Source organism: Thermobia domestica, chromosome 1 (genome assembly GCF_964235325.1).
Source record: "Thermobia domestica chromosome 1, izTheDome1.hap1.1, whole genome shotgun sequence".
Lineage (NCBI taxonomy): Eukaryota > Metazoa > Arthropoda > Insecta > Zygentoma > Lepismatidae > Thermobia > Thermobia domestica.
In genome coordinates this window covers 125,572,322-125,599,260 of record NC_137454.1, presented here as the reverse complement: position 1 = coordinate 125,599,260, position 26,939 = coordinate 125,572,322, and the positions used below count along the sequence as shown (strand labels likewise).

General features: G+C 35.0%; 1 protein-coding gene across 1 annotated transcript in view; it reads right to left on the bottom strand.

Moving 5' to 3' along the window:
• Window positions 1–26,939, bottom strand: part of LOC145688992 (insulin-degrading enzyme-like) — an 81,829-nt gene that overhangs the window by 20,344 nt on the left and 34,546 nt on the right. The window contains 7 exon segments of the mRNA XM_081763143.1: window positions 1,789–1,923; window positions 2,884–3,041; window positions 7,743–7,854; window positions 10,418–10,509; window positions 15,375–15,495; window positions 18,323–18,433; window positions 19,376–19,520. Coding sequence (XP_081619269.1) covers window positions 1,789–1,923; window positions 2,884–3,041; window positions 7,743–7,854; window positions 10,418–10,509; window positions 15,375–15,495; window positions 18,323–18,433; window positions 19,376–19,520 — 874 coding nt within the window.

Sequence of the window (26,939 nt, the reverse complement as noted above, 5' to 3'; positions counted from 1 at the left end):
CGTACTTTCCGCCCGAATGAAAGAACAGTATATAGGCAGTCAGGATCTCACATATAGATGGACGTATGTAACTTACAGGTGGCGTACGCAACATACGTATACCTATGTAATGTACGGAAAACTGTTAGATGTCAGACATCCTGCAACGACATGATGTAACATCTAAGCGGGGAAGAGTACAGTACGCATGTAGCATATGGTTAACGTATGCTAAGTACTAATTTCTGTAGTAAACTTAAAGATCCCGTATATTTGTATAATATACCGCTGTCCGGATAACGGAATTTTCTTTGTGACCTTAGCTCGTTTTTCTATTAACCAAGAACGACAGGGACACGAACACGGAAACATCGAGGACAGTTAACTCTTTAATCGGCAAGCATTGATAACATTACCATTAATATATTTAGTTTGCTTTTATGGTTGAACCATGTCTTCCTGATCATAATTTCGTAATTTTTAATGTATTTTTGTACTTTGGTTACAAAATACAGGGTGTATTTCAAAGCAACATTGCTATAAAATAGGTCTTCTGTGTAGTTACTGAACAGCATTGCCCTATTATGGTAAAATATCATAAGAATACTCTCGGTAATTACCAACAGTTTCGTTGAAATATTTTCCTACAAAGCAAGAAACCACAAATAAAAATAAATAAATAAATAAATAAATAAAAAAGAACTTTTGCGGAACGTAGGATATAAAGCTTCTACAATACTAAATTTGACTGTCCCCTGTTGACGAAGGTTAGAAGTATCTAAAGAAGTGACCCGCAAATCATGTATATGAATATTGTATGCAAAGTTTCACGTCTCTATCTCATTGAGAAGTATCTAATGAAATTTGATGAGTGAGAGAATGAACCGATTTCTGCTTGGCTAAGAACAGATTTTTGCCCATAAAAAATTTCCCATAGAACATTCCTTACATTTAGGACTTTTTCCACACTCAAATCCCTATGATGTGTCTTTAAGCAAAATTTCACATCTATCTCATTGGAAAGTACCTAATCAATTTGATGAGTGAGAGAATGAACCGATTTCTGCTTGGTTAAGAACAGTTTTTCGCCCATAAAAAAATCCATTTCTCATTTCTCATATTTCGGACTTGTTCCATACTCAAGTCATTATAAGGTACCTTTATGCAAAGTTTCACGTCTCTATCTCATTGGGAAGTACCTAATCAATTTGATAAGTGAGTCAGTGAACCAGTGAGCCTGAAAACTGTATATTTTGGGGGTCCAGTACTCGAATATGGTTGAAGTTAGGAATGTGAGATTTGGTATATGAGCACATCTCTCGGATATCTCCTTAAAATTCAAATCTCATATTTCTACTCCTAATAGAATTGTTTTTACAGAGCCTCGAAATCGGCGATTTTACCCAAAACTCTTGTTCGTGTATAACATGCTTACGGCAGTGCAGGCCAGTTCCCATTTTCTTCGCGGAACTTGGCTGACATGCACTACCGTGCATGTTGATCATATATCGTGTACTTTTAGATGTGTTTCGAAATACGAATAACGCACAAAGCAATGGCACATCGTCTAAAGTAACATCATCTACTATCATTAGGTTTTTACACACACACACACACACACAAAAAAAAAAAAAAAAAAAAAAAATCTTGCCGTATACATAAAACGTCTTCTTTGTTGACGACAACATAATATATACATTATATTATAAGCTACACTAGCACATGAAGAAAGACATTAAAATACGACTGCTCTTCTTACAGAAAATTCTTCAAAAGAGTTTATTTTTCTAAAGATCAACATTTACTCACCCCCATACTTTCCAGGAAAGATTCAATTCTTTGGTCGAGGTAAGAAGGATGACGGTCGGATTGGACAATCACTCTCAATCCTTGAACTCCATTCGTTCTTCTTATTCCACTGAATACAATGTAACCAAGTTGTTCCTGAAATTGCGAAGAGTAAAAGAAATAACCTATTCTTTAATTCAATTGTTTTAGATGCGTTCTATTTTCAAGCCTAATACTGACATACTATGTCCATACATTTCTTTATCAAATCTTTAGATTTTAGATTACATCGTAATCTCAATTATGAATGCTGTTATTGATTCAGCACTAACAAATTGAACATTACCTTCCAAATGTTTTGAATTCACTCAACGTACGCAAATGATTATTAATGAATGTGTCCAGAAAGTGATGAACACCAAACAAATTAACATGGTAACCATAGCTATTGTGTCAGAAATTACTTTACGTAATTCAGTGATTACATCAATATCAACTTATATATATATATATATATATATATATATATATATATATATATATATATATATATATACACCTGAAAGACTAAACCTAAAAAGCTTCAATTTCTCATAAATGCAACAGCATTAGGTTCTTTCTGTATCGGTGTACTGTAGTTAAGCGGATGAACTTCAAATGAAGGACGCTGAAACTTCTGAGTATAGGAGTACTGACTGAACAATCACGTAATCTGACGATTGTACCTACATGGCCATTAAAATTTAGCTATAGATTTACTACTATACTTCAACTTGATTGTTATTTTTCTCATTCAATTTTTGATAAATATCTTAAAAATTATCTTGTTTCTTTGGGGGTCATCTTTGCGCTGCCCCAGCACCACATCCAATTGTGCATTAATGGAATCTATGTCGGACATCTCCTTTCACCCAACTTGGATCCGACTTTCAAGTTACGAATGCTTTTACCTTGTCCAACAAGTTCTCGGTTGATCACAGAGCCGAAAGGAAGTAGTCAGTCTATAGATATGTTATTTTGAAACACCTTATTTATGCATATATATATCACTCAAATGATTATCAGATTTTGCGGATGATTGTACATAGTACGATTGTACCTCATAACCTTACTTACTTTTGTACGAAGGATATTATAACAAGGCTCCCCGACAATCTGCACAAAGAGTTCCAGCAACATGTTGGTTTCTGTTGACTGAAGATTGCACTGATAGTACACTTCAATACAAGAACAGCGGTGAATGTTGTTCTTCACCTCAAAAACAAAATGACAACCTGAAAATGACCAGGAAAATGCACAATATAAATTAATAATTTCAAATACAACAAATCTTAGAATTTAGTTTTTATTGTTCAATTAAGTTACGTTTTCCCAAATACGTATCGTAAGGTCTTTAATGTTTTAAAGATAATTTTAGAAGTCAACAAATATCCGATATAAACTAACGTGGCGCCACTTAAACATTGAAGTTTCAGTGTTATAGTGAAAATTTGTGTAATAATTTGAACGAAAAAATGAAATGAAATCTTCGAGTTTTATGTCCTACGGTTATGCCGGTTAGGCTAAAGGAGACGGTGATGAGAAAATGAAGAAAGTGGGAGGAAACAGAACCCCGAGGAAACCCACGCACACGGTGTTTGTCCATCACAAAGTTCACTTGGCGGGAGCTAGGATTGAACCCGGGACCTCATGCACCAGAGGTGAACGCTCTACTGCTGAGCCACCACGGACCGGTAATTTGAACGAGTTGTGTATTATTACACATTTTAATTCTTGTAGTTACGAAAACACCAGCGAAAGACGTGTACAATACATATATAATTCGATTAAATTTGACAGGTAACATACAGTTGCTTTAATGAAACGCACGCTTAACTGAATCAGATGTAAGGTAACAAGAGAAAGGATTTGCACCTACCAAAACTGTTACCACTATAAAAAAAACCTAGTGCATTGCTAAGTACGACTTATACTAATATACCCTGGACAAAAACATCATAAACTGTTCGTAAATTATTATGTTACATAATAATAATGAGTCAAACTATGCAGTGACATACAGGGTGAGTTTTCTAACTTGAGTTTGCACGATATTTTGAGAAGTAAACATCGGACGAAAAAAATGTTCCAAGTAAATTGTTAATATATTGGAGGAGAAATTTCACCTGTAATAAAATCAGTCCCCTTCGGTGTTAGATTGAGGGTAACTTTAAAAAAATAAATGAGGATCTCAATTTTTCCTTGCAGATTTGGATTCTACGGGAGAAAAAAGAATTAGTAATTTTTTTAAAAAACATTTCCCAATTTGTGCCAGATGGCCCTGGAATCAATGAAAACTAATTTCACCAAGGTTTCTTCAACTGAGAGCCCGCATGTTTCATTCCAGAATAAATCTGCTTTGACTTAAGCATTTTCTTAACTCGTAGGTAGCGTGAAAGATGACTTTGCATCCGGCGGGAATTCAGACTTCAGACACAATGAAGCAATTAGATACACGTGCGTGGTAACTGCTGTTGAGTACCAAGCATTTTATCGGCTGCATCTCACCGCGGTCTACGCACACGGCATCTTAAGAGGCTATCCGATATATATATATTGGACAGTTACTTCTTTAATTAAAAGAATGTTAATCTAATTGTTCAAGAGGTTCCTGTTTATCATTTGTTAAGTTGCTTTATTTGTTATTGAATTTCGTTCATTTGTTCTTTTTAAACTAATTCTACCGAGTTTCCGTATTTTATTTTGTTATATTTCGTAATGTCATTTGAGTTATTTTACTATTACATATGTATGGATTATCTGTCTATAAACGTGAAAAGCGAAGTGATTCTGACTTAAGACGATCTAGCAGTATTTTATATCGTAAGATTTCTTTTACGTGCTTGCGCCGAAATTATTGCACACATACATTTAAGTTGTGTACATTCGAAGAAATTATAAATGAATCTAACTTTTAAATACTTCTACTCATAATGGATACATCGTGCATGTGGGTTTTCTCGCGGTTCTCTAGTTTGCTCCTACTTTCTTCATTCCACCATTTCATTCATTCATTATCATAACCGTCTCCTTTGGCCTTAACGGCCTAATCGTGTGACGTAAAACTGAAGGATTTCACTTTATTTAATTTCAGAGCAACGTGTGGGATATATTGTAATACTAAAACATACAAGTCATTACTTGAAAACTATCACGGAACAGTTTTCAACGTAAGTAAAACACTCTTGTAGGTATTTAGTTTGCTGAAGCTCTTGAGCAACTTTCAACATGTCAAAACACTGGTTAGCTTATTTTTGATTTAAGGTAACTGAATATAATACTTACATTTAAAAAAAAAAAAAATCCTTACTATACAAATTTATTAATATATTTCCTACTTCCTTGTAGTTTAACTAGATTTATGGGCGTTAATGCACAATGTATAATAATTGCTAAAAACAAAAATTAGAAACATAACGAATGTCTTGAGACTTTTTCTGAAGCTCACCTCCACTTTTTTTAAAAAAATACTGAATAACTTAAAGACAATGAAAAATATTAAAAGTATGGGAAGTGAGCCACGTAGTAATATGTACAAATGCTATTGAATAAATTAATAACCTTTTCCAAATTTTTCTTATAGACCAGAAATTGTAGTGCGCAGTTTATGACGTCATAATTGTTGGGCACCCAAATTTATACACTATATGGAAGGCTAGAACACTATATAGTGTTTTGTAGATACTACCTCGCTTACGTTTTACACGTTTTATATTTTTCATTGCTTTAAGATATACTAATATTTTTTTTAAAAAAAAGGGGATGAATATAGTGGAAAATGGTTCCTTTTTTTTTTTTTTTTTTTTTTCAATGTGTTAGAATTTTCCACAGCCTCCCAGATACAGAATATTGATCTACAACTCAACTTAAACTCTGACATTGAATGGTAATTTGCTGCGTTCCTTAAGCCAAGATAAATGAACAAATAATTATTAAATTTAGACAAAGAAAAGACCTCGGATAAAACTCTTAACCTCTCTAGAGTCATAGTCACTTGGTTCTGGACTGACCTTACCAAATCTCTTATCTGCCTTTTCTGAGGATTCGTAACATGAAAAGAAAGAAAAGGAAAAAAAAAAAAAAAAAACGGACATGCCTAGTATCACATCTTTGTTAACCTGATAACTTACATAATTACTAAAATCGGTGGAACGATCCTGTTATCCAGCTCTCTTGAAGGAGAGAAAATGCGATGGGAAATGACATATACTGTAAGAATTGATCTTGAATGATGGTTTGTGCACCCACCAAATACATCTGATTCCAGACCCGGTGGTAGTTCGAAGTCCACGTTAATAACTAAGGACAAAACCTCAGTACTGCGTAAGGACGCACAACATAAAAGCTAAAAACTAAACTAAATTCAAAATTAAATGTACATATAACTGATGTGGACAACAAAATCGTAATAGTTTGAAAGGAAAAAGGAACTTAATGTCAGTGACTTTGGTAAAATATTTTTATCTGCACTTCTGCTGAGAAACTTGTGCTCACGTTGTAGTAGTTTTATAGGATCTTAGGATAGGGAATACATAATAAGAAATGTAGCTTGTATCGTCTTTCATAAATCCTAATGCAGACTGGTTGGTTGGTTGCAAGTTAACTTCCCTCTTCAGCACTACGGCTATGTGAGTCATAGATCCACATTTAACACTGAATCCAAACAACATGAGCTCCAATTAAATATTGAACCTGGATCTCCTGCGCCAAAGGTGAGATGCTAACAATATAGCCACAAGGACAAATGCTACCTACTTAGTATGTACATGCTTAATCGATGTGCATTTATTTTCATGCGTCTAAAACTGAAAGTTTCGTTAACACTATATATAGATAAAACGAAAAAAAAAAAAAAAAAAAAAAAAACTTGGGAGTCTGTTTAACTGCTAGACTGCTATGAAAAAAGGGGGAGGAAAAATAAGCATGACCTGAGAATAGTGTTGCTAGCAGCAATAGTATTTAATTCTTCATAAAGATTTTGACTTTTTAAAATTTCCCTCGGTGTTTAAACATTCAAAGCAAAGCTCAATAAATGAATAAAAGTTGAAGGTAGCCAACTAGAGCACTTACTATAACTGAAAGGTGAGAGACAAGGGAACGTACAGAAATCAACCACCTTCATACTGAGATAATGTACAAAAAACGATTCCGTCATATCAACTCTTGATCTACAGTGAAGCACAATTAAATAAAACGCTATCTACCATGAAAAAATTTGACAAAAGACTAGTACTGTGTATCGCTAATTTGTTCCGGAATGAAATATGCGGGCTCCCTTCTCAAGAAACCTTAGTGAATTGGTTTTCACTGATTACAGAGCCATTTATTACGTATCGAAAAAAAATGTTTCGAATACAATGTACTTATCTTTCCGCAGAATCTGAATCTGCAATAAAAAATGAGAGTTCTCATTTAAGTTTTCCAAGTTGTCCCTACCGCACCCCGAAGGAGGAGGGGGCGAGGAGGGACTAATGTTATCACAGGTAAATTTCTTACTCTAAAAAATAAACACTTTATTTCGATTTTTTTTTCCAAGGCTTAGTTTTCGAAATATTTTGCAGTCTTAAGTTAAAAAAAAAAAAAAAAGTATAATTTCAACGACTGCTAACGACTCTGTTTCATAGACTTTATCAGTACTAAACTTTTACGAAGATCTATTTTGATACCATATATTTCTTGTCCGTTATCTTGAAAATTAAAAAGAAAAAAAAATCCGCTTTTATTTTTCTTACTTTCTTTAATCTAACCACAAGTATCTTCTGTAATGTATCTAATATGTAATTATTAACAACTAGTGACTTAAGCAAATTGGATCCAGCATAAATATCTAATGAGGTTATTACTATTTTTATTAACTTTGCAGAATGCCAGTCTGAATGAGCTGGTATACACTTAAAATGATTCAAGTATAGATTTCCCAAGTATGTTACACATACCATCTTCTAGCTGGATTTCTCTATTACGCAGAAGCTGGCGGGGCAGTAATGGTCATAAGGACACAGAAGAGCTTACGCGTTCCTCTACGAGATGAGCCAACTGTAGAGCTTTCTGGAATATGGAAAAAGACATTCAGTGCACATAAACAAAAAACAAAGAAAAAAAATTATAACAACAGTACTGTTTGCTCAATTTCATTATTTATGGGCGGTTATTCATTGTGTACTTCATGTTAAAGATTGCATTTTACGCAATTATTTACATACTCCAATGTGGTTTCCTGTATTAAAAATTAAGAATACTATAGTATGAGTAATATAAGGGAAATTATAAAGTCACGAAGAACACAAAATTCGGTATCATGAACTATGTGGAACGTACACATCTTCGTCAGTCAAGCAAAATGTAAAAGTAGATTTACTGAAGGATGTCTTCATCTGCAACATAAAATATGGCCAGACTCCAAGATTACGAAGACTGTGATACTATTCAGGATTTGTGTTTTCTTTCGATATTTTGAAGGTATTTCATTTCCTTTATTACAAAAATAGCTCCCACAAAACTCTCGCTCCCTTATTTCTTTACCTCACGAAGGTGTATGTGTGCACAATAACATTCATCACATTAAATTACGTTTTCAAAAAGTTATAAGTATTCACATGATATTACGACCAACAATCGCTCGCAGAATAAAAATGATGTATTTAGAACTAACGTTTTCTAAATAGTGACATACCTGAAAACTTCAGATATTTAAGTTTTTCTAGTGACCAGATATGCCTTAAGTTTATCATTAATTCTCTGGTAAATTAATCCGCATAGCAGTGCATTTCTTGCTTAAAAATGGTTCAATCATTCGCAAAATTTATTAAATGCCTTTTTCTTCATGTAATTTTATTTTTATGTTAAATAAATTAGACTACAAGTAAATGATTACAATGTTTCTTCAGCCTTCCTTCATTCAGCACCGAATGACGTTTACTTTCTAAAGCTAAAATTAAAGCTGAACATGCTTTCCTCGATAAATTCATTTGCAAATATAACACATGAAAACAAAATCTGTGCCCTTTTCTTGTCAATTCAACTAGTACTGAACGAAAGTAATGATAATACTGAACGTGTAACAAGAATATACTAAAAAACTGATTTCGGAATGAGTAATGACATTAATGATGTACTGATATTATTGTTGTTAAATGTGTCAGGTCGCTATAAGGAATTTATTCATGCTACGGTATAGTATATTCCCTGACTTTTCAGCCAACGTAGGCCAATAACCTACTGAACAATTTTTCGTTACATGATATGTGATCAACACATGGCTCCTATCATTGTTATTTTTGTTTCTAGATAAAAGCACGACCAAAGAGAAGTAAAAACTATTCGGGAATATTTTGTAATTTTTTAGACTTTCAAACTATGCTACGCAGAAGTATGGGAAGTCTTATAAGAACGACTAAGTCGTCTTATAAGAAAAATGTGTTTTTGTGGATTCGATTCAAGCTCCTAAAAGTAGATCCGTCTCCACCTGTATCTGTTTAATAAAACCGGAAATGGTAAAAAAAATCCACTATCTCCTCTGTTTCAATAACGTTCTTCATACACCGAAAATGATAAAAAGATAAGTTTCATCTCGATATTTATGCCTCTATTCAAACTAGGAAAGATGGAAATCTACAATTTCTGTTTTCAAAACTGATCGCCGTAATGAAAAATTAGGAATACACGGCGAGAATCAGTTTCTGGATTAGGATTCACTATCACAAGAATAAGTTCCAACTCTTGACTATATTGCTCTACTGCAACCAGAAGTGATAGAAATATACGGCAACTTCCGTTTCTAATATTGATTTTCACAGATCGAAAACGGTAATAAAAGGTAACAAACAATTATTTTATATATATATATATATTTTACTTTATGGAATCAAGATCCCAAAATTAGATTAAATCTCAGGTCTTATTCTACTGAAACTGGAAGCAGTAAAAGCTAGAAGAACTTCCATAAAGCTGCCAAAATGTCTAGAGCGGTGGCAAAAATGTGAAGTAAAGCTCTCACCCTCGACACACCCACGCGTTGAGCCAATAAGGGTTAAGCTGATGTTAAGCGAGAAAGCCTTGCAGCCGTCCACGCCAAAGGAAGTGGAATTCCTTCAGCCGATAGCAGCGCTTGAAAAAGAAGAATACGTATCAAGTCAATGTGGTATATCTATAGTTTTAATATTGATTCCTATATAATAATAATTGTAAGACAGCGAAAAACTGTTTTTGATATGGATTCAGCGTCTGAAAAACAATCCCCATTGTTCCCTTATCTCTCCACTCTAACCGGAAGTTATATACCTACTAGTTCCAGCTTCAGTATTCAATTCGCATAGTTTGTGTGTATCACATTTTTACCAAGTGAACGAAACTCACTTGTCTCAGTACGAGCCTGTTATCTTCTGAAAATAATTGTGGAATTGAAATTCGAACCGAACATAACAACAACCAAATTAACGGTTAATCTTTCGAAAAAAATAAACAAATAAATAAACAATTTGACGGGTTCCGTACGTACTGGATCCAAATCAAGAATCTATTCAAGCTTTGATGTCTAATGTTTTTCAACTAGTGGTTAATTTATTGCGTAAGATTTACTTTTCTTCGTGTTAGGCTTAACTAAATCACGTACCTGCTTATCGGCATTTCCATGAATTAAGCATTCAATATGGATTCTAGACAACATCTGTGGTATAAATTCCTTTACTTTCTCAACAGTTAGTTCTGTAAAATAATAATAATAAAACACATACAAATTTTAATAGAAATTAACAATACAAATTTACTTCTAACATGCTATTACCACTTCCTTGATATTACATGTTCACGTTGTAAATCTTTTCTAGTTACATTCAGGATTGAATACGAACTGTTTTTGTTGTAAATAAGAATAAAATTAATCTTATTTAAACCCATTTTTGTTGTTATTTATTTGTTTAAACCTGACTACAGAAACCAAATAACGATTTAAAAATTTGTAAACTCTGACTAAATGTAAGTAGGACTTTCCACTCTTCAGCATTTTGCTTAACTACAGTATTGTTGATTTTGTATACAGTTGCAAAAGTTGGTTTTGCACAAGATCTAAACCATCACCCCTGGTTGTATTTTACAATGAAAAGGTTTTACCCATCTAATGCATCTAATTTTTAAATTAATCTGATACTTATTTCGACAATTGCTATTTTCTTTGACAAATCAAAAACTATTTTAGCTTAGAAGTGTGACGTACTCCTTAACGTAATCATATTTATAAGATTGAAGAGTTTTCGACTTGTCAAAGACAACGTAAGTTATCGAAGGGGTTATTACATTAACTTAAACATTTAAAATTGGAGACACTAGGTAAAACCTTTACATTGTATTTACAATATGCGTCAACTGCACACTTTGACCTGGTTATCCTGTCATCTAATTCTACTTACAATAGAATATTAAATATGAATTCCACCATACGAAGCCTATCAATCATTCATAGAGTAAAAAATGAATAAATAAATAAAAGTCTGAAAGTCAACAATCTCTGATATCTTGTTTGTTGTCGCTGAAAAACAAACATAATATAAACATCCTGTCTTTCATTAAAATCTTTCAATTCTGGAAAAGATTATGATTACTTGATAAGTAAAATTCCCAATAGTGATACACAACATTTATCCAAGATTTTCTAAGCTTGTCTTTCAAACACATTCGCCCGTTACTACAGATAAAACACCCATTTAACCAGATATCATAACAGATGACAAAAGTACACATCACATAGAGATATTTTAAAAACTATTTACCAAAATAATTTAACTTACTTGATTAATACGGTACTCAATCACCTTTAGCTTATAATATAGTTTGTATTTGTCACAAAACTGAGGCATATAATTCGTGAATCATTTCCAGGGGAATAGTAGACATTCTTCATGCAGTGAATACTCAGTTGCGTAAGCGATGATGGAGGAGGAAATCTAGAACAAGCTTTCTTCTAAAAATGACTCAGATATTCAATAATGTTGAAGTCGGGAAGTTGTTGAAATTCAGCTAACCACACTTGGCAGGTCTAGTTGCGTGCACTGGCCCAATGTCGCTTCAGAAAACTGCATTCTCGTTAGGCAACAATGTGAAACTCTTCCTAAAATACCCACTTAACTTGCAACAACTAGTTCTTTAAAAGGAATACCATGAAATCGGGGTCCACATTAGCAGAGCCACCGCCATGTTAAATGGTAGGAAGTCCGGAGCATATGCCACTTAAGGCGACTACCAAATATAACCCGGCTTGTTGTTAGAAACAAGGAACAACTTAAAGAATCATATTACTATCTTTCCATTATCTGCTATCCATATTTTACGTCTTATGCACCATCTTTTTCGCACTACAGCAATGGCAGCAATGATGAGAGGTTTGGAGATTACACTCCGATCGCAGATATAGGGGTTATGCAGTTTGTCAGTTTGGGATTGTAGAAATCGCTAATTTCACATGCTGATTGAGTTCTGCAGTCACCTGTGTCGTGTTAGCTCAATGATTCTTTTTAACAATCCTTTTCAACATTCAGAGATCGGTCACCTAAACTTGGTTTCCGTAAATATTCTTGCAATATCTTGCTACGGCTTTTGTACACTGTCATCACTTTCGACATCATTGCTTTTGATAACTTAACACACTACCAGTGTTGGATATACTTGCACGAATTAACAACACACAGTTACCTATTCTGCACCACCAATATCTGGCTTACTGCATACATGAATCCGTATTACACTGCCTCACATACTACTAACACCCAACAAAGTACTAATGCAAGTCAGTCGCAGAACAGATATTCAATACTACTAATTCACTAAGATTATGTTACAGTATATGAGTGTTTTCGTTATTTGATAACTACCTCTCTGTGTCTGTGACACTAAATATATGTATATACGGTAATGAAAAAATGAATAGCAACCTATGTAATTTTATGCGTTTAGAAGGCTTAATAAGAAGTTTCTACATAAATAAGCATTAACATAGAGGTGAAATATACACCAATTTAAAGGAAAGTTTACGCAGAATGCAAATTAAGTTACAGAAGTTATAGAAAAACCGCAGGTGATACTTTACAAACTGTAACTTAAATGAAACACAAATCAGCCTTTCCGAATGTTCATTTCATGAGCGACTCGGCCTAGCTTACTGTGAAGTCCGCGCTTCCATTATTTAATCAACCCCTCAATAGTACAGTACCATTCTTGTCCATTCTCGTTGTGGAAGTGTTCAGTAATACGCAGATAGAGTGCTGAAGACCAACATTTAGTGAAAGTTGTTGTCAGTTCTGAAATTCAAATTTATCTTTTTTTTTTTTTTTTTTTTTTTCATAAATGTTTATACTTAGTGCATTTCAGAAGAAAAGTCGTGCAATTCATTTGCATCGGACATAGAATGGGGAAAAGGTGTAACTTAACACTAACAAAAGCCAGTAAAATTCGAACATTAAGTGGGTGTGGAAAAACCAATGCTGAAATTGCGCGGATTACGAAAGTGCATAAAGGCACAGTAAGTAGGTATTTGGCTAAGCGTCGAGAAGCGGGGTGCATAGAAAGTGGAAAAATTGGCAGATGTCGAAAATTGAAATCCTCTCCTAAAATGAACAGTGCACTGCATCGACTGTGTCTTCCAGGTAGATTTCAGTCATCACGAGATCTTGTAACGAGTTGGCGGAAACATTTAGTGTCAATGTTTATTCACGTACAATGAGAAACAAGTTGAAATACATGGACACCGGGCTGTCAAGAAGCCATGCCTTATATAAGAACAATGTACAATGCGTGTGTAGTGAGCCAAGGTTCACAAGGATTGGACACAATGGCGTAAAGTACTATTCCGTGATGAGACAAAAATCAACATTGATATGTCATGAATTGGGGATGTTTCTTCTTCCAGTGCAGTCGGTAGAATCTGTATTTGTGATCGAATGCACAAACAAAATAATTCCTCAGACTAAAATGATACGTCCGGGAAGAGATTTATTCAAAGGTGTGTGAACCTTTATTTTTCAGGACTATTCTGTCCCTTGCCACCGTGCCAGAGTTACAAAAGATTATATTCTGCCGTTATGACACATTAATAACTTCCTTGGCCCGGTAATGAGCCAGACTTATATTTCTATTGAAAATTTATGGCATGTTTTGAAGGTTATGGTTCGTACAGACACTTACAACAAGAAATCAGTTAATTGAAGCAATAAACGTCTGGCAACATTGTATTCGAGCAAAGAAACTGAAAAACTTAGCCAAAACGATAAAATCTAGTTATCAAATTGCGTGGCAGAAAACATTGTGAAGCGTCTAGCTATTGGAATGACTACATGGCGCCCACCTGCGTTTTTAAAATATTTGTCTGTTCGTTTTCCACCCCACCCCCTTCTACTTGATGAGGAGGTTGAGCGATTATTTTTTTAGTGTGATTTCAACAGAGGCCTGTGAAAACCATGTGTCAATTATTTGACCAGAAACTACGAAAGTTCTATAGCAATGGTATTATGGTGATGCTGAAAACAATGGCAGGTCATCAAACAAAATGTTGTAAAAGTGGCTGCATAATATTCTTTTCAAATCAATTTTAGCTCAAGTCAAAGTCATTTTTGTACAAACCTAAATTTAACTTCCATTAACAATGGGTGTCATATTTTGTAAAGTATCACCTATTGTTGCAGGTACAGGTAACTTCCTTAACTTAATTTGCATTCTGCATAAAATTTCCTTTAAATTGATGTATATTTCATTGCTTACAAAACCTTAAACCCTGTAATTCCATAAAATTGCTATTAATTAATGCATGAGGTTGCTATTAATTTTCCCATTACTGTGTATTATATAGAAAATAAGACTTTTAACGTAGGTTTTTTATTTCATTTTTGACTATATATATATCTATCTATCTATCTATCTATCTATATATATATATATATATATATATATATATATATATATGAACCAAATGAAAACATTAACGTATCATATATATATAGTTGGAGTAGTAACTACTTAGTCTTCTTCACCAGCCTATTGGAGAGGACGCGTGCCTTTGGTTTCCGATTCGATTCTCTGCATTGAAATCTGAATACACTGCGGTGGTTCGGATTCTATTTTAAACTGTAAGTTCACGTCTCATATAGCCTCAGTGCTGATAAAGGACATTAAACTTCAATAAAGAAACAAACAAATGGCAATTACTTATCAAAAAATAGTTCAAGCATAATCATACATTAAATAAAAATACGGTATAAGCAATTCCGCTAAAATGCTTTCCCAGATAGAGATGGGTAAAAGCAGGAAGATCAGAAAAGAAAATTAAAGGACAGAAAACGTTGTGAAGCGCCTGGGTATTGGAATAACTACATGGCGTCCACCTGGGTTTTCAAGATATTTCTCTGTTTGTTTCCTCCCCCTCTCTCTCTCTCTCTCTCTCTCTCTACTTGTTACTCTCTCTACCTGATGAGGGATTGAGCGATTATTTTTTTAGTGATTATTTTCACTATTTTATGGTATATGTATATTTTTACGTATTATGTACGTAATAATTATTATACGATATTACGAAATAATTATTATACCATCTGTAGCTGCTAGCAATTCTTCCTTGGTCCATGCGTGTTCAGCTAAAAGAACAGCAAGATTGTACACTGCATGCTGATATGGCTGCTCAGCTTCAAAATTTTTCAATCCTCTGACATACTAAAAGAAAAATCAGAAAATTCATCATATTAATTATAGCATGTGCTTTTTTCCTAATCTTAATAAAACTACTTTATTGTGAGAATATTATTATTTTCAATTCTGCCATCATTCCTCCGAAATAAATTGTATTCAACTTACAGCTACAATTACTTACAAGGATGATATTTTTAATGATTGAACAAGAAGGAATGTTGCTCATGTTTAGGGGCACGAGTTTTTTGAATTAACAATTTGAAAATTTCGCGTTTCGTTTTTCATATTTCGCGTTTTGTCGCATTTTTCAAATAAAGTTTTGCGTTTTGTAGCTCTTGTGGAAAAGATATTCCCTGACATTTTTACAATTATTCCCTTTTATTCATATATCACTACAGAAATAAAGCATTAATTACCCAAAAACAAAATCCACTGAATATTTCACTTGACATTGTAAATTTCACTTATAGAAATTTATATATATATATTTAAAATCAAACTGAAGGAAAATAGTAACAAACTTACTATGAATAGAAAAGTTTTGCTGTCTTCTGAAAACACGTAGGCACAAGTTACATTTAAGCATTAAACATAAGCATCTTACATGTTTCCACATTTTCCCCTTTCATTGTTGTTCGTTTGTCATTTATCACCAGTTCATACTTGGAAAAAACTTCTCACAATTGGCACTGCTTGTTGGCCACACATATGTAAGTCCATTTACAACAAACTTCAATCATCACTTCGGAACATTTGTCCATTCAAAACATTCACTACACTGTACTTTCCAGCCGAATCATTTCAGGAGTTCATAGTCCACTTTGTAAAACTCCAAATACGATACTTCATAATCAGACGCTTGTATTTTTCAAATGAAGGCGAAAAAACTTCCTTAACACAAAACTTTCTCTGGTTCACAACGTGTCGAAGCACTTGCACATGTAATGTGCACTGTCCGAGACAAACCCAAAAACATTCTCATATTCAATGATGTAGCGATGCAGTGTGCATATTAAACTTGCGAACATGTGATTGTATTAACTGCATTCAGAAAAATAACATTTAGTAAAAATCATTCAGGCTCCAATGTTCCCTTCATTGTACGGGCCAAAACTGCAAAGACAGCTCTTCCTTTGTGGACAGTGGTCTCATCGCTGTGATGGTGATAGTTAACACGCAACATATTCTCTATAGCCGTGTCCGAATCATCCAAAATGCACAGTTCATGCCGCGTTACCGTTCGGTCAGCGGAAAACTGGCGTTTTTAAATTAATGAAAACGTATTTTTAAAAAAATTTCGCGTATTGTTAGAAATTTCGCGCATAACTGTCAATTTTCTCGTTTTATCGCACAAAGGAAACCAATGAAAATACACATAGAATATCATAAAATGACAAGAAACTAAAAATTACTTAATTCTGCCGCATTTCGTTTTATCGCGCATTGCGAAAATCTCGTGCCTCTACTCGTTTTTTCTGTTACTTTTGTCCAAGGAATACATTCTATAACAAAACACGGAAAACTTGTATTGTATTTCATTAACATTTAACGTATGAGTAATATTCCACCCTATTTTTTTTTTCTATATTTTCCCAATGGCTGCGTATTATCAGGTTGTCTAAAAAGTACTGAGTTTTTGAAGATGAAAATTGAGAATATATTTATTTTGATTTGAAAAGAACATTATACATTTTGTTTGATGACCTTCTGCCATTGTTTTCGGCATCACCATAACTCCGTTGTTATAGAACTCTTGTAATTTCTGAACAATTAATTGACACGTAGTTTTCACAGGCCTTTTGAAACTAACGTAACATGATTCAGGAAGTTCTGAAAAAGGGGAAGTAAATGATATTCTGATCGTGCCAGGTTTGCGTTATACGATGAATACATTAAAACCTCCTAGCCAAGTTCTCTCAATTTCTGACAAGTCTTTAAAAGACATATGGGATTTGGCATTGCCAGCGTAGTATAGGACACCCTGTCTATTGACCTGTTACGGCCGTTTCTTTTGAATTGCTAAGTGCACTCCCAATATTTATCGATAGTACAGCCCCGAGTCTATCGTTCTGGCCGGAGAAAGCAGCTCGTGGTGCACGATGCTCTTCCAATTCCACCAAACGCACACCATGATCTTCCTGGGTGTCGGTGTGGGCTTTGAAACAGACTGTGGAGCGTCTCATTACTTCGATCACGATCTTTCTTGCACATTGTTGTTGTCGGTTATACATTTTTCATCATTCATGATTAACAGTTTCAAAAATGGTTCTAGTTCATTACGTTTCAGTAGAGACTCGCAAATGGAAATTAAATTGAGTAAATGTTTTGAAGTCAGATCATGTAGCACCCAAGCTTTTTCCATTGATTTATCACTGTTTGGCGATGTCATGACTGCTTACATGTCGGTCATGCTCGACTTTTGCCAGAATATCATCCACTTTTGCTGTATTGGTCGCCTACTGAGAGAAGCATCATGAACATCGAAATTTCTAGAGCGAAAGTGACTGAACTATCTTTTGGCTGTTGCTTTTGATGATGTAGCTTACCCATAACAGCAAAAGTATTTTCATTGGCTTGTGCATCATTTGCGCCTCTATCGAAATAAAATTGTAAAGTAGAGAGCAGCTTTGAGGAAAGTTCATTAATATTCATGGCACAATACATTCCAACACTTTTGTACACCTACTAACTTCAACTGTCAGCTGTCGAATGACGTCCCGCGGCGACTCATATATCCTGAGATTTGAGAGACTAACGCCATCTCGTGCGAAAAAGTCTCAAAACTTTTTAGACAATCTGATATATAAGCTAATTCGATTTAATTATCGTGTTCGTCGTAAGTTATACTTACGTTTTCTTTCAAAATCTCAAAACGTTTGGGATCAATCTCAAAATTAGTCATCTTTTCAATGATCTTCTCCAACAATACATGTTGCTTGTTATTGTATCCACCGATTCCAAGCTACAGAAAATTAGAAAGATATTTTGGTTAAAAGTAACACGTAAAATTTACAGGACTAAAATAAACATTACGTTATTCAAGTAAATGGAACTATAAAATGTAACTGTATAAGTGACTTATTTTTTCGTCTTAACAATGAATAACAACTTATGAATTCATTGTGGCTATCATATATTTTAACATATCAAATATTCCAATAAAATATTATCTAACATTATTAAGAACTACGTGGTTAAATACTCTATCATTTTAATACGAGACCGATCCAAAAACCATTGGAAAACCGTCCACGTAAGAGTTGTAGCTCCGGGATTAATCGGATCGGTATCAACATACGCTAAATATCAAATACTATCAAAGCTGAAAATGAAGACAGCAGGACAGTTATGATCTTAAATATAAAGTTCGTTTCACACTGTCAAAGCCTTACTTACATTCACCATATTTCTGTTTAAATTAATATTTATACAAAACTCTTACTTTATAAGGAGAATAACGTCTTATGAAACTTGTCACCGTTATTTTTTAGATAATACAATATATTACGATGGACCTTTTATTTATCTGGAACATTGAACTGTTAGGTATTTACAAAGTTTCCTTCTAAATTTAATCCCAAAATTTAGTACATATCATTTTGCATTTAATCTCATTTAATAGTGATTATTTTAAATGTATTGATTATCTGTACTTCTTTGGAAAATTTTCTTTTTATTTGAACTATTTGGTCTGCGAAAATATCAGTATGCACAAAACTACTATTTAATAAAACGAAAAATGCAGCTCCGCTTTTCTACTATTACTCCATCTCTGTACTCGATAGAATCTCTGACAACCTAGTTTGCAATTAGCGGATTGGAAAGGCAGAAAGAAGAAAAAAATATTTGAATCCGAATGTCCAACGACCACTAAGTGCTTATCTTGAACTTTTAGAATACTTACAATCATGCCATATTTCGTATTGCTCAACTCCCATTTTAGACCTGCCAGCTCTGCAGCGTATGCATATTCATTCAATGCGTCTTTGAAAAGCTGAACAAACATGTACGTCATGTTACAATACAACGGATCCAGATAAGTAAGTGGGCTATATCCAAAAAAAGAAATGAAAATTTTAAGAGAGATTTATAATTTACCCAGTAATAATATACAATGTAGACAAAAATAAATAAATAAAAAAAACAATACTAAATTCATGGAATTATCCCTTTTAATTAGTACGGGAAAAATAATTATTGATAAATGCTATAGAATACATAATAAATACTCAAGTATGTTTCACCTTCACACACATCTTAAGTTTAGTAGCATTTAAAAGTCATCGACAAAGGTATCAGCGCACACAAACTGTTTGATTGAAATTCAGCTACTTCATGATACAAACTAATATTTGAATGTGAAAAGAGCTTTGATGGTTATAATGTGACTGTCCTTTCTTAAATATATTCTTAAACAGCAATATATTGAATGCATCTGTTAATGACATATTGTGTAGAATATCTTTCGAACAAGTCGCTTCTACAAATCGAAGATATTTAGTTCTCTTCAGCTTCCAACTTTCTAGTTTCTTTTCTTCTTAATTTTACTAATGTACGTAAACTTGAAAATTCTTTATTTCCGCGTTCAATTTCTTCCTTAACTCATAAAAGAAACAAATCATTTTAATAATATAAATATAAACAAAACATTTTATTTCTCCCTTCACGTTTTGCTAAGAGAAGCTTTTCCGCCAAAACTGTGTACTTAAAAGTTCAGAAATCAATAATACTAAAACTGAAGTCGTCTTTCATCATTTGGATTCACCTAAACAATATCGATTAATTAGTTCAACATGAAATCCAGTATGACAAATGAAAATCTCATTTCACGTAAGATCTAGTGATTGTTATCTTTGACTTTATATTCCGTTCCACAACTAAGAGTAGATAACTAAGTTCTGCAGTCTAACACGAATCCGAATTACACAAACACCTACCGGGAATCATATACATATCAAATGCGAGAACGTTAGTGACTTAGCCTCGAAAGAACTGGTCACAACTATGATCTGCATTAACGAAATCCTGCTTTACTACATTACTCATGTAGATAAGAAAACAAATTTCCCAAATATCTATTTCTCCTCTATCTATCTTACAAGAAGTGTGGCCCGGCGTAGCGTAGTCACTAACGCTCTCGCCTTCGGTGCGAGCGGTCCCGGGTTCGATTACTGGTGGGGACACTCGGTCGAATGGTTTTCCTGGATTTTCCTTATTCACACCAGGCAAATGCCGGGGTGGAATCTAACTTACCATTTCCTTCTTCCCCAATCCTTTCATCCTTCCCTTTTTACGGATAGTGTGCTAACTGAGGGACGTCATCCCTCAAACGTGACGGGATAATTGGCCATAGATACAGAAAGCCCAGAAATATAAAATCCTAAATCTTTACAAGAACTATTATCTCCTGTTAAAAGAAACTTGTGGAACTACTGCTAAATATCTCTGGATTCTACACGGCGAGTGCTTAAAATTCGAATAATCCTACAGTTAAATATTCGAACAGAACAAATACAAGTTTGACTATCAGTAGAAGCTTATATGGTTCGGACTCCATGTTAAGCTGTAGGTCCACATTTTATGAAATGAAAAATGATATTATACCTTTCAGTTCAACGTCCTACGATTATGTCCTTTAAACTAAGGGAGACGGATGATTAAAGCGAGTGAATAAAGTTGGAAGAATTGGTGGAATGAGAAAGTGTAGGAAACAGGAGTACCCTTGGAAAACCCATAGACACGGTGTTGTCCACTATAAACTTACTTGGCCGGGGATCGAACTCTACATCACATATAGTTGAAAAAACACTAAATTTGAGTTGTGCTAATGAATAGAATAGTCCTTCAAAGAACACGCTGGATAGTTATTCAAATGATTTTCAAGTAATAGTTCATAGTCGTTTTAATAACAAATATTTATGCGAATGAAAGGAAAATTATTGAAATAATAAGAAGAGATTATTCTAACAATTATTCGGTTACTTTTACAGACTAGCCATTTAATTCCTTCAGATTAGCGAACTTCTCGACAAAATGTATTCAACAAATACAAAAACAATTTCTCGATGGATATAAATTACAGAGTTAACAAATAATATATGCGTCATCCTTAGAAGACAAACAACAATAGATATAATTGCTACTTTGCAGTGTATTTTATATGTATACAGAGCATAAATAAATAAGCAGAGATAGTGTCTGATGAAGCCAAAGTGTTAGTTGGCGAAACTGTAACACGTATGTAGTTTATTATGTGAATATATTGTTTTGCTCAGCAAATAGTTTGTTTGTGTTTACATAAGCAGTGTGTTTATCAGGATAAAAAATATCAATTATTATTTGGCAACAAACGATACAGTTTTCAGCGTTATAAACATTAGATTTTTATATTTTCTCGAAAAGTATGCATGCAAATGTGTTCTCAAGCAACTCTTTTGTTCAGCTCGATGTGATCTATCAATCCATATACTGTACGTCTTATCTTTCAACAGTAGAGAGTGTGTGTTTTATTAATGACCCGATTTGATATGAAAACTACGGAAAAAATGGAACTAAGTGCAGAATATTCACAAAATATCAAACATTGACACTAGTTTTAGGGAATCGCTACGAGATAGCTCTCGGTGTGTAGAAGACAAAGAAATCGGGCATGAATGCAGTCAGTTAAGATGGTTTCCAGTCAACAGAAGGCATTTTGTGTTTTGCAGTTCAGCAAGACAAAGTAGTGATCACAGAACCTTTCGTCAGCGTTTTGGGATTGCTCCGCCGTCACCAAAGAACATTCGGCTTTCGTATAAACAGTTCAAAGAAATGGAATGTTTGTGCATATAAAAGTCCAAATCGCCCGGCCACTTCTGATGATCATGTGCAACGAATTCATCTAACATTTTAGCGTAGCCCGAGAAAACCGACACGCCGTGCTAGCAGAGAACTTGCAATTACTCGTACGACTGTCTGATTGTGTTGAGACATCCTTTAGTATAAAAACCATACCGATTACAAATGGTGCAAGGTCTTCGTGGTGATCATAAAGTGTGCAATTATGCAGTGCTATGTTACAGGACATGGAAGGCGATTTTTTTTTTTTTTTTTTTTTTTAATCATGGCTGATTTTCAAGATGAGGCTACATTCCATGTCAGCGATTACGTTAAATGTCATAATATGTGCGTAAGGACTGGAGGATCCACGGGAAATCATAGAACCTGAGCGAGATTCACCAGAATAATTTTTTGTGAGATCTATCCTTCGAGTGAGTAACGTACCTTGCCACGCTGTGACACTTGTTTTTTCCGTAACTTCAGGAGGACTCTACTGATTTTATTTCATAGAAGGCTGGTGCCATCACCACTGTCCGCCAATGACACACTGCCACACGGGTGGAATGCGCATACTGGACCCGGGAGACTGCCGTACACTTCTGGCCTCCAAGATCTCCAGACATTACCCCTTGTAACTTTTGTTTGTTGGGATACGTCAAGGATCGTGTTTTTTGTCACCATTACCATGAATTCCATCAATGCCAGTACCTTGGTGAAAGAGTGGAAAGAATTTGAATGTCTTCTGAATGTTATCTGTGTTGCTGGAGGTGAACACATAGAACACTTATAATCACAGTGCTAAAACTTTACTATTTCTTGAACATTCTGAATTTCGTTTAATATTTCTTGAGTCTTAAGATAAATCTTTATTTTTTGAGTGTTTTGCCCAATGAATACCATATATGACTGATATTATAATTAATTGTATATGTAATGTATTTGCTTATTACATACTGCATGCAAGAAGAAAGAAAACACTGGTCATATATGAATTAGAAACTCCAACCGGAAGTAGGCTCAAATCTTGCAAACGGTGCGAGATATTGAGAAAAAATAATCGAAAAAAATCTCCCCTTTATGATACCCCTTGCCGATTTTTTAAAAAATCAAGACGTCTTTCATTTGTGTCTGTAAAGGGACATGTACTTATGTTGTGAGGAATGAGAAGGAGATTTATGCTCATATGCGAATGATGCGCTGTGTAGAGAGCGCAGGTTCAGCTAGTTCTTTTTCAAACTCCTTGTATTATAGTTACACAAAAATTAAAGCTTGAGAGTTAATCATAATTTTGGGCTACATCTAATTAACTATATTGTATAATCATCTAGTGTCATAACAAAAAGCATAATGGGGGTATTCTTGATTATCGTTTACATCTTAACCCTTTTAGGATTTTTGGTAACTTTTGTTACCATGGCGTAGTATCGTCTTTGACCGCTTACTTAGGATCTATAACAGGTATTTAAGTTTTTTTTTTTTTTTTTTTTGTCAAGTCAAGGCTGGATTAAAGAACACCTCAGATGCATTTTGGAACCGGATGGTCAACTTGGCAATTCGAAGTGGGAGCGGAGGGGCGTGACTTTTTATTTTTTTCTCAAGGCAATTTTAAACTTTTTCACGCTTTTAGTTTTCAAGATATCAGATTGAAACTTTGCATACGGATTGTGTATACCTTTGGGTATTTCTCAATTTTTTTTTTTGAGATCCCTACGCGAAACCAGGACCGGACCCGAGGGGCGCAAGACTTCTGAGGGGGTGATTTTTTTTTCAGAAAAAATTCCGGTGTTTCCCGATTTTTCCGGTTCAGGTGCATGATACAGGGTTTGTCCGGAAAGTAATAGGACTGAGTCGATTTAAAAAAATTTATTGAGCCAATCGTTACAATTCTTTAAAAACTTTCAAAATAGGCTCCTTCTGCGTCGATGCAGCGCTGCCAGCGCGATTTCCAAGCATTGAAGGCGTCACGGAAGTCATTCTCTGGAATAGCCTTGAGAGCCGCGGTGCAAGCTGCTTGGATTCCCTCTGTCGTCTCAAAATGCTTGCCTTTCATTGGGCGTTTCAGGCGAGGAAACAAAAAGAAGTCCGGGGGGCCACATCTGGGCTGTAGGGCGGCTGCGGAAGCGTTGGGATGCCGGCCTTGGTCAGGTAGCTGTTCACAAGGAAGGCGGTGTGAGCCGGGGCGTTGTCGTGGTGCAGCTTCCAGTCGGCTCCGATGTCTGGTCGGACCCGATTGACCCTTCGTTTGAGTCTCTTGAGCACTTTCACGTAAAACTTGGCGTTGACGGTTTGTCCAGGGGGAACAAATTCATGGTGGACGATACTTTGATGTCAAAAAAGAGAATGAGCATCGTTTTCACTTTGGATTTGCTCATTCTTCCCTTTTTTTGGGCGAGGAGACGCCGGCGTGTGCCACTCGGAAGATTGACTCTTTGTCTCGGGATCATACTCAAAGATCCATGATTCGTCACCTGTGATTACGTTATTCAAAAACTGGGAGTCACTTTCACACATGTTCAAATTTTCTTGGCACAATTCCACTAGCCGCAATTTCTGGTCGTCAGTGAGCACTTTAGGAACAATCTTCGCGCACACCTTGCGCATGTTCAAATGCTCCGTCACAATTTCATGAACCACAGTTTTTGGTAAATTTAACATCTGGGCAATTAAACGAATACTTAGTCGACGGTCTGAGTTCAAAACTTCGCGCACACGAGTCACATTGTCGGTGTTTGTCGAAGACCAGCACGGTCTTCATCGGCGACCTCTTCCCGGCCCTCCGAAAAGGTCTTGTGCCACCGAAACACACCACTTCTTGCTAAAGCATCATCTCGGTAAGCCTGCTTGATCATATCAAACATCTCTGTCGCAGATTTACCGAGTTTAACACAGAATTTAATCGCGTACCTCTGCTCTAACGAACGCTGCATTTTTGGCTTGCACCACTCACAGAAACACGTCGCGCGAAAAAGCCTGTCCTGACTCTCCGTGTGCTCGGAGACAACTGACCAGCCGCTCGTTCGTTAGCTAAAAACGCCCTCTACCGGATCCAGTCGGTGCGCGCACGCTCCGAAGTAGTCATGGCGGAATAAAATCAGTCCTATTACTTCCCGGACAAACCCTGTACGGACATGTAAGTGGTGCCGTTGGAAAGGGCTCCTTATACTGAAGAAAATGACGTTTGAACATGTCTGTAGTTCAGATAGTAATGATATAGTACATTTTTGAAGTAATTTTATATATACGAAAAAATGGGTCATCTTGAGACTTTCAAAAATTACTCCCGACCTTAGTTTTCAAGATACAAGATTAAAATATTGCACACGTATTATGTACATAGAAACGTATTCTTTAAAAAAAAAAAAAAAAAAAAAACGCATCCCTACATGAACCCAGACCGTTGGAAAGCATGTATGAATCATGATCCTACGATAAATATTAAGGAGGCAGCAGCTGTTTGAGTGAAAGTCTAAAATTTTCCTCGAAAAGTGGAGATCCTAAAAGTGGTAATATGTGGCGTGGTTATCGTAATTTTTAGGTTAAAACAATTTCTTACCGCTTTCTCGAAAACTACCGATGAGGATCTGTTCAGCTCAGTAGGATCTATCAATTATAATATATATATATATCCTTAGCCAATTGGATCCAGTTTCTACTTTGTATTTCTATTTCTGCGAGATAGATCTAAATATTGTCCTCCAATCTGCGCTTAGGTCTTCCTAATGGTCGTTTCTCCGGTTGGTCTTCCAGTTAAAATTTTAAAAGCGTTCCTACTATCTTCCATCCTGGCTACATGACCTGCCCACCTGAGCCTCCTCAACTTGATGACCCTAACAATGTTGGGTAAACCGTATAAATTATGTAGTTTCTCGTTATAAAGTTTCCGCCATTCCCCATTCCAGTTTCCCTTGGGTCCGAATATTCTTCTCAGGATGTTGTTCTCAAATACTTTCAATCTATGTTCTTCCTTCCGAGTAAGCGACCATGTTTCGCAACCATACAGAACAACAGGCATGATTATCTTTTTTATATATATATTTTAAGCTTTAAATTCCTCAACAGAATTCGACAAGAGATTTTGACCTGAATAACAACACGAATTCCCTGCTTTTAGTCGGCATTTAATCTCTTCGTGAATATGGTTTTTGCCTGTTAATATTGATTCCAGATATTTGAAAGTATCCACTTTATCAAAAGTATTATTCGATATTTTAAAGCATCCATAATTTGCTGTATTACGATGCCGACGAACTTCATGTATTTAGTTTTCTCTGTATTAACTTCTAAACCCTTGTCCCTGCAAGCGTTTAATAAGACCTCTGCATTTCTTTCTATTGTTCTTCTATCGTCCCCTATTAAATTTACATCATCAGCATATCCCATAATCTGGTGAACCCCATTCAACTCTAGGCCCCGGTTGCTATCTTTGATTTTCCTTATAGAGTATTCCAGAGGAAAATTGAATAATGGTGACAACGCATCTCCTTGTTTCACGCCATTCTCGACGTGAAAGCTCGTGGTCAAAAATTTTCCTACCCGGACTTTACTTTGGGAATCATTTAAATATATCTTAATTAATCTAATTAACTTTTTCGGTATTCCAAATTCTGTAAGAATGTCGTACAACGTTTCTCCACTAACCGAGTCGTAAG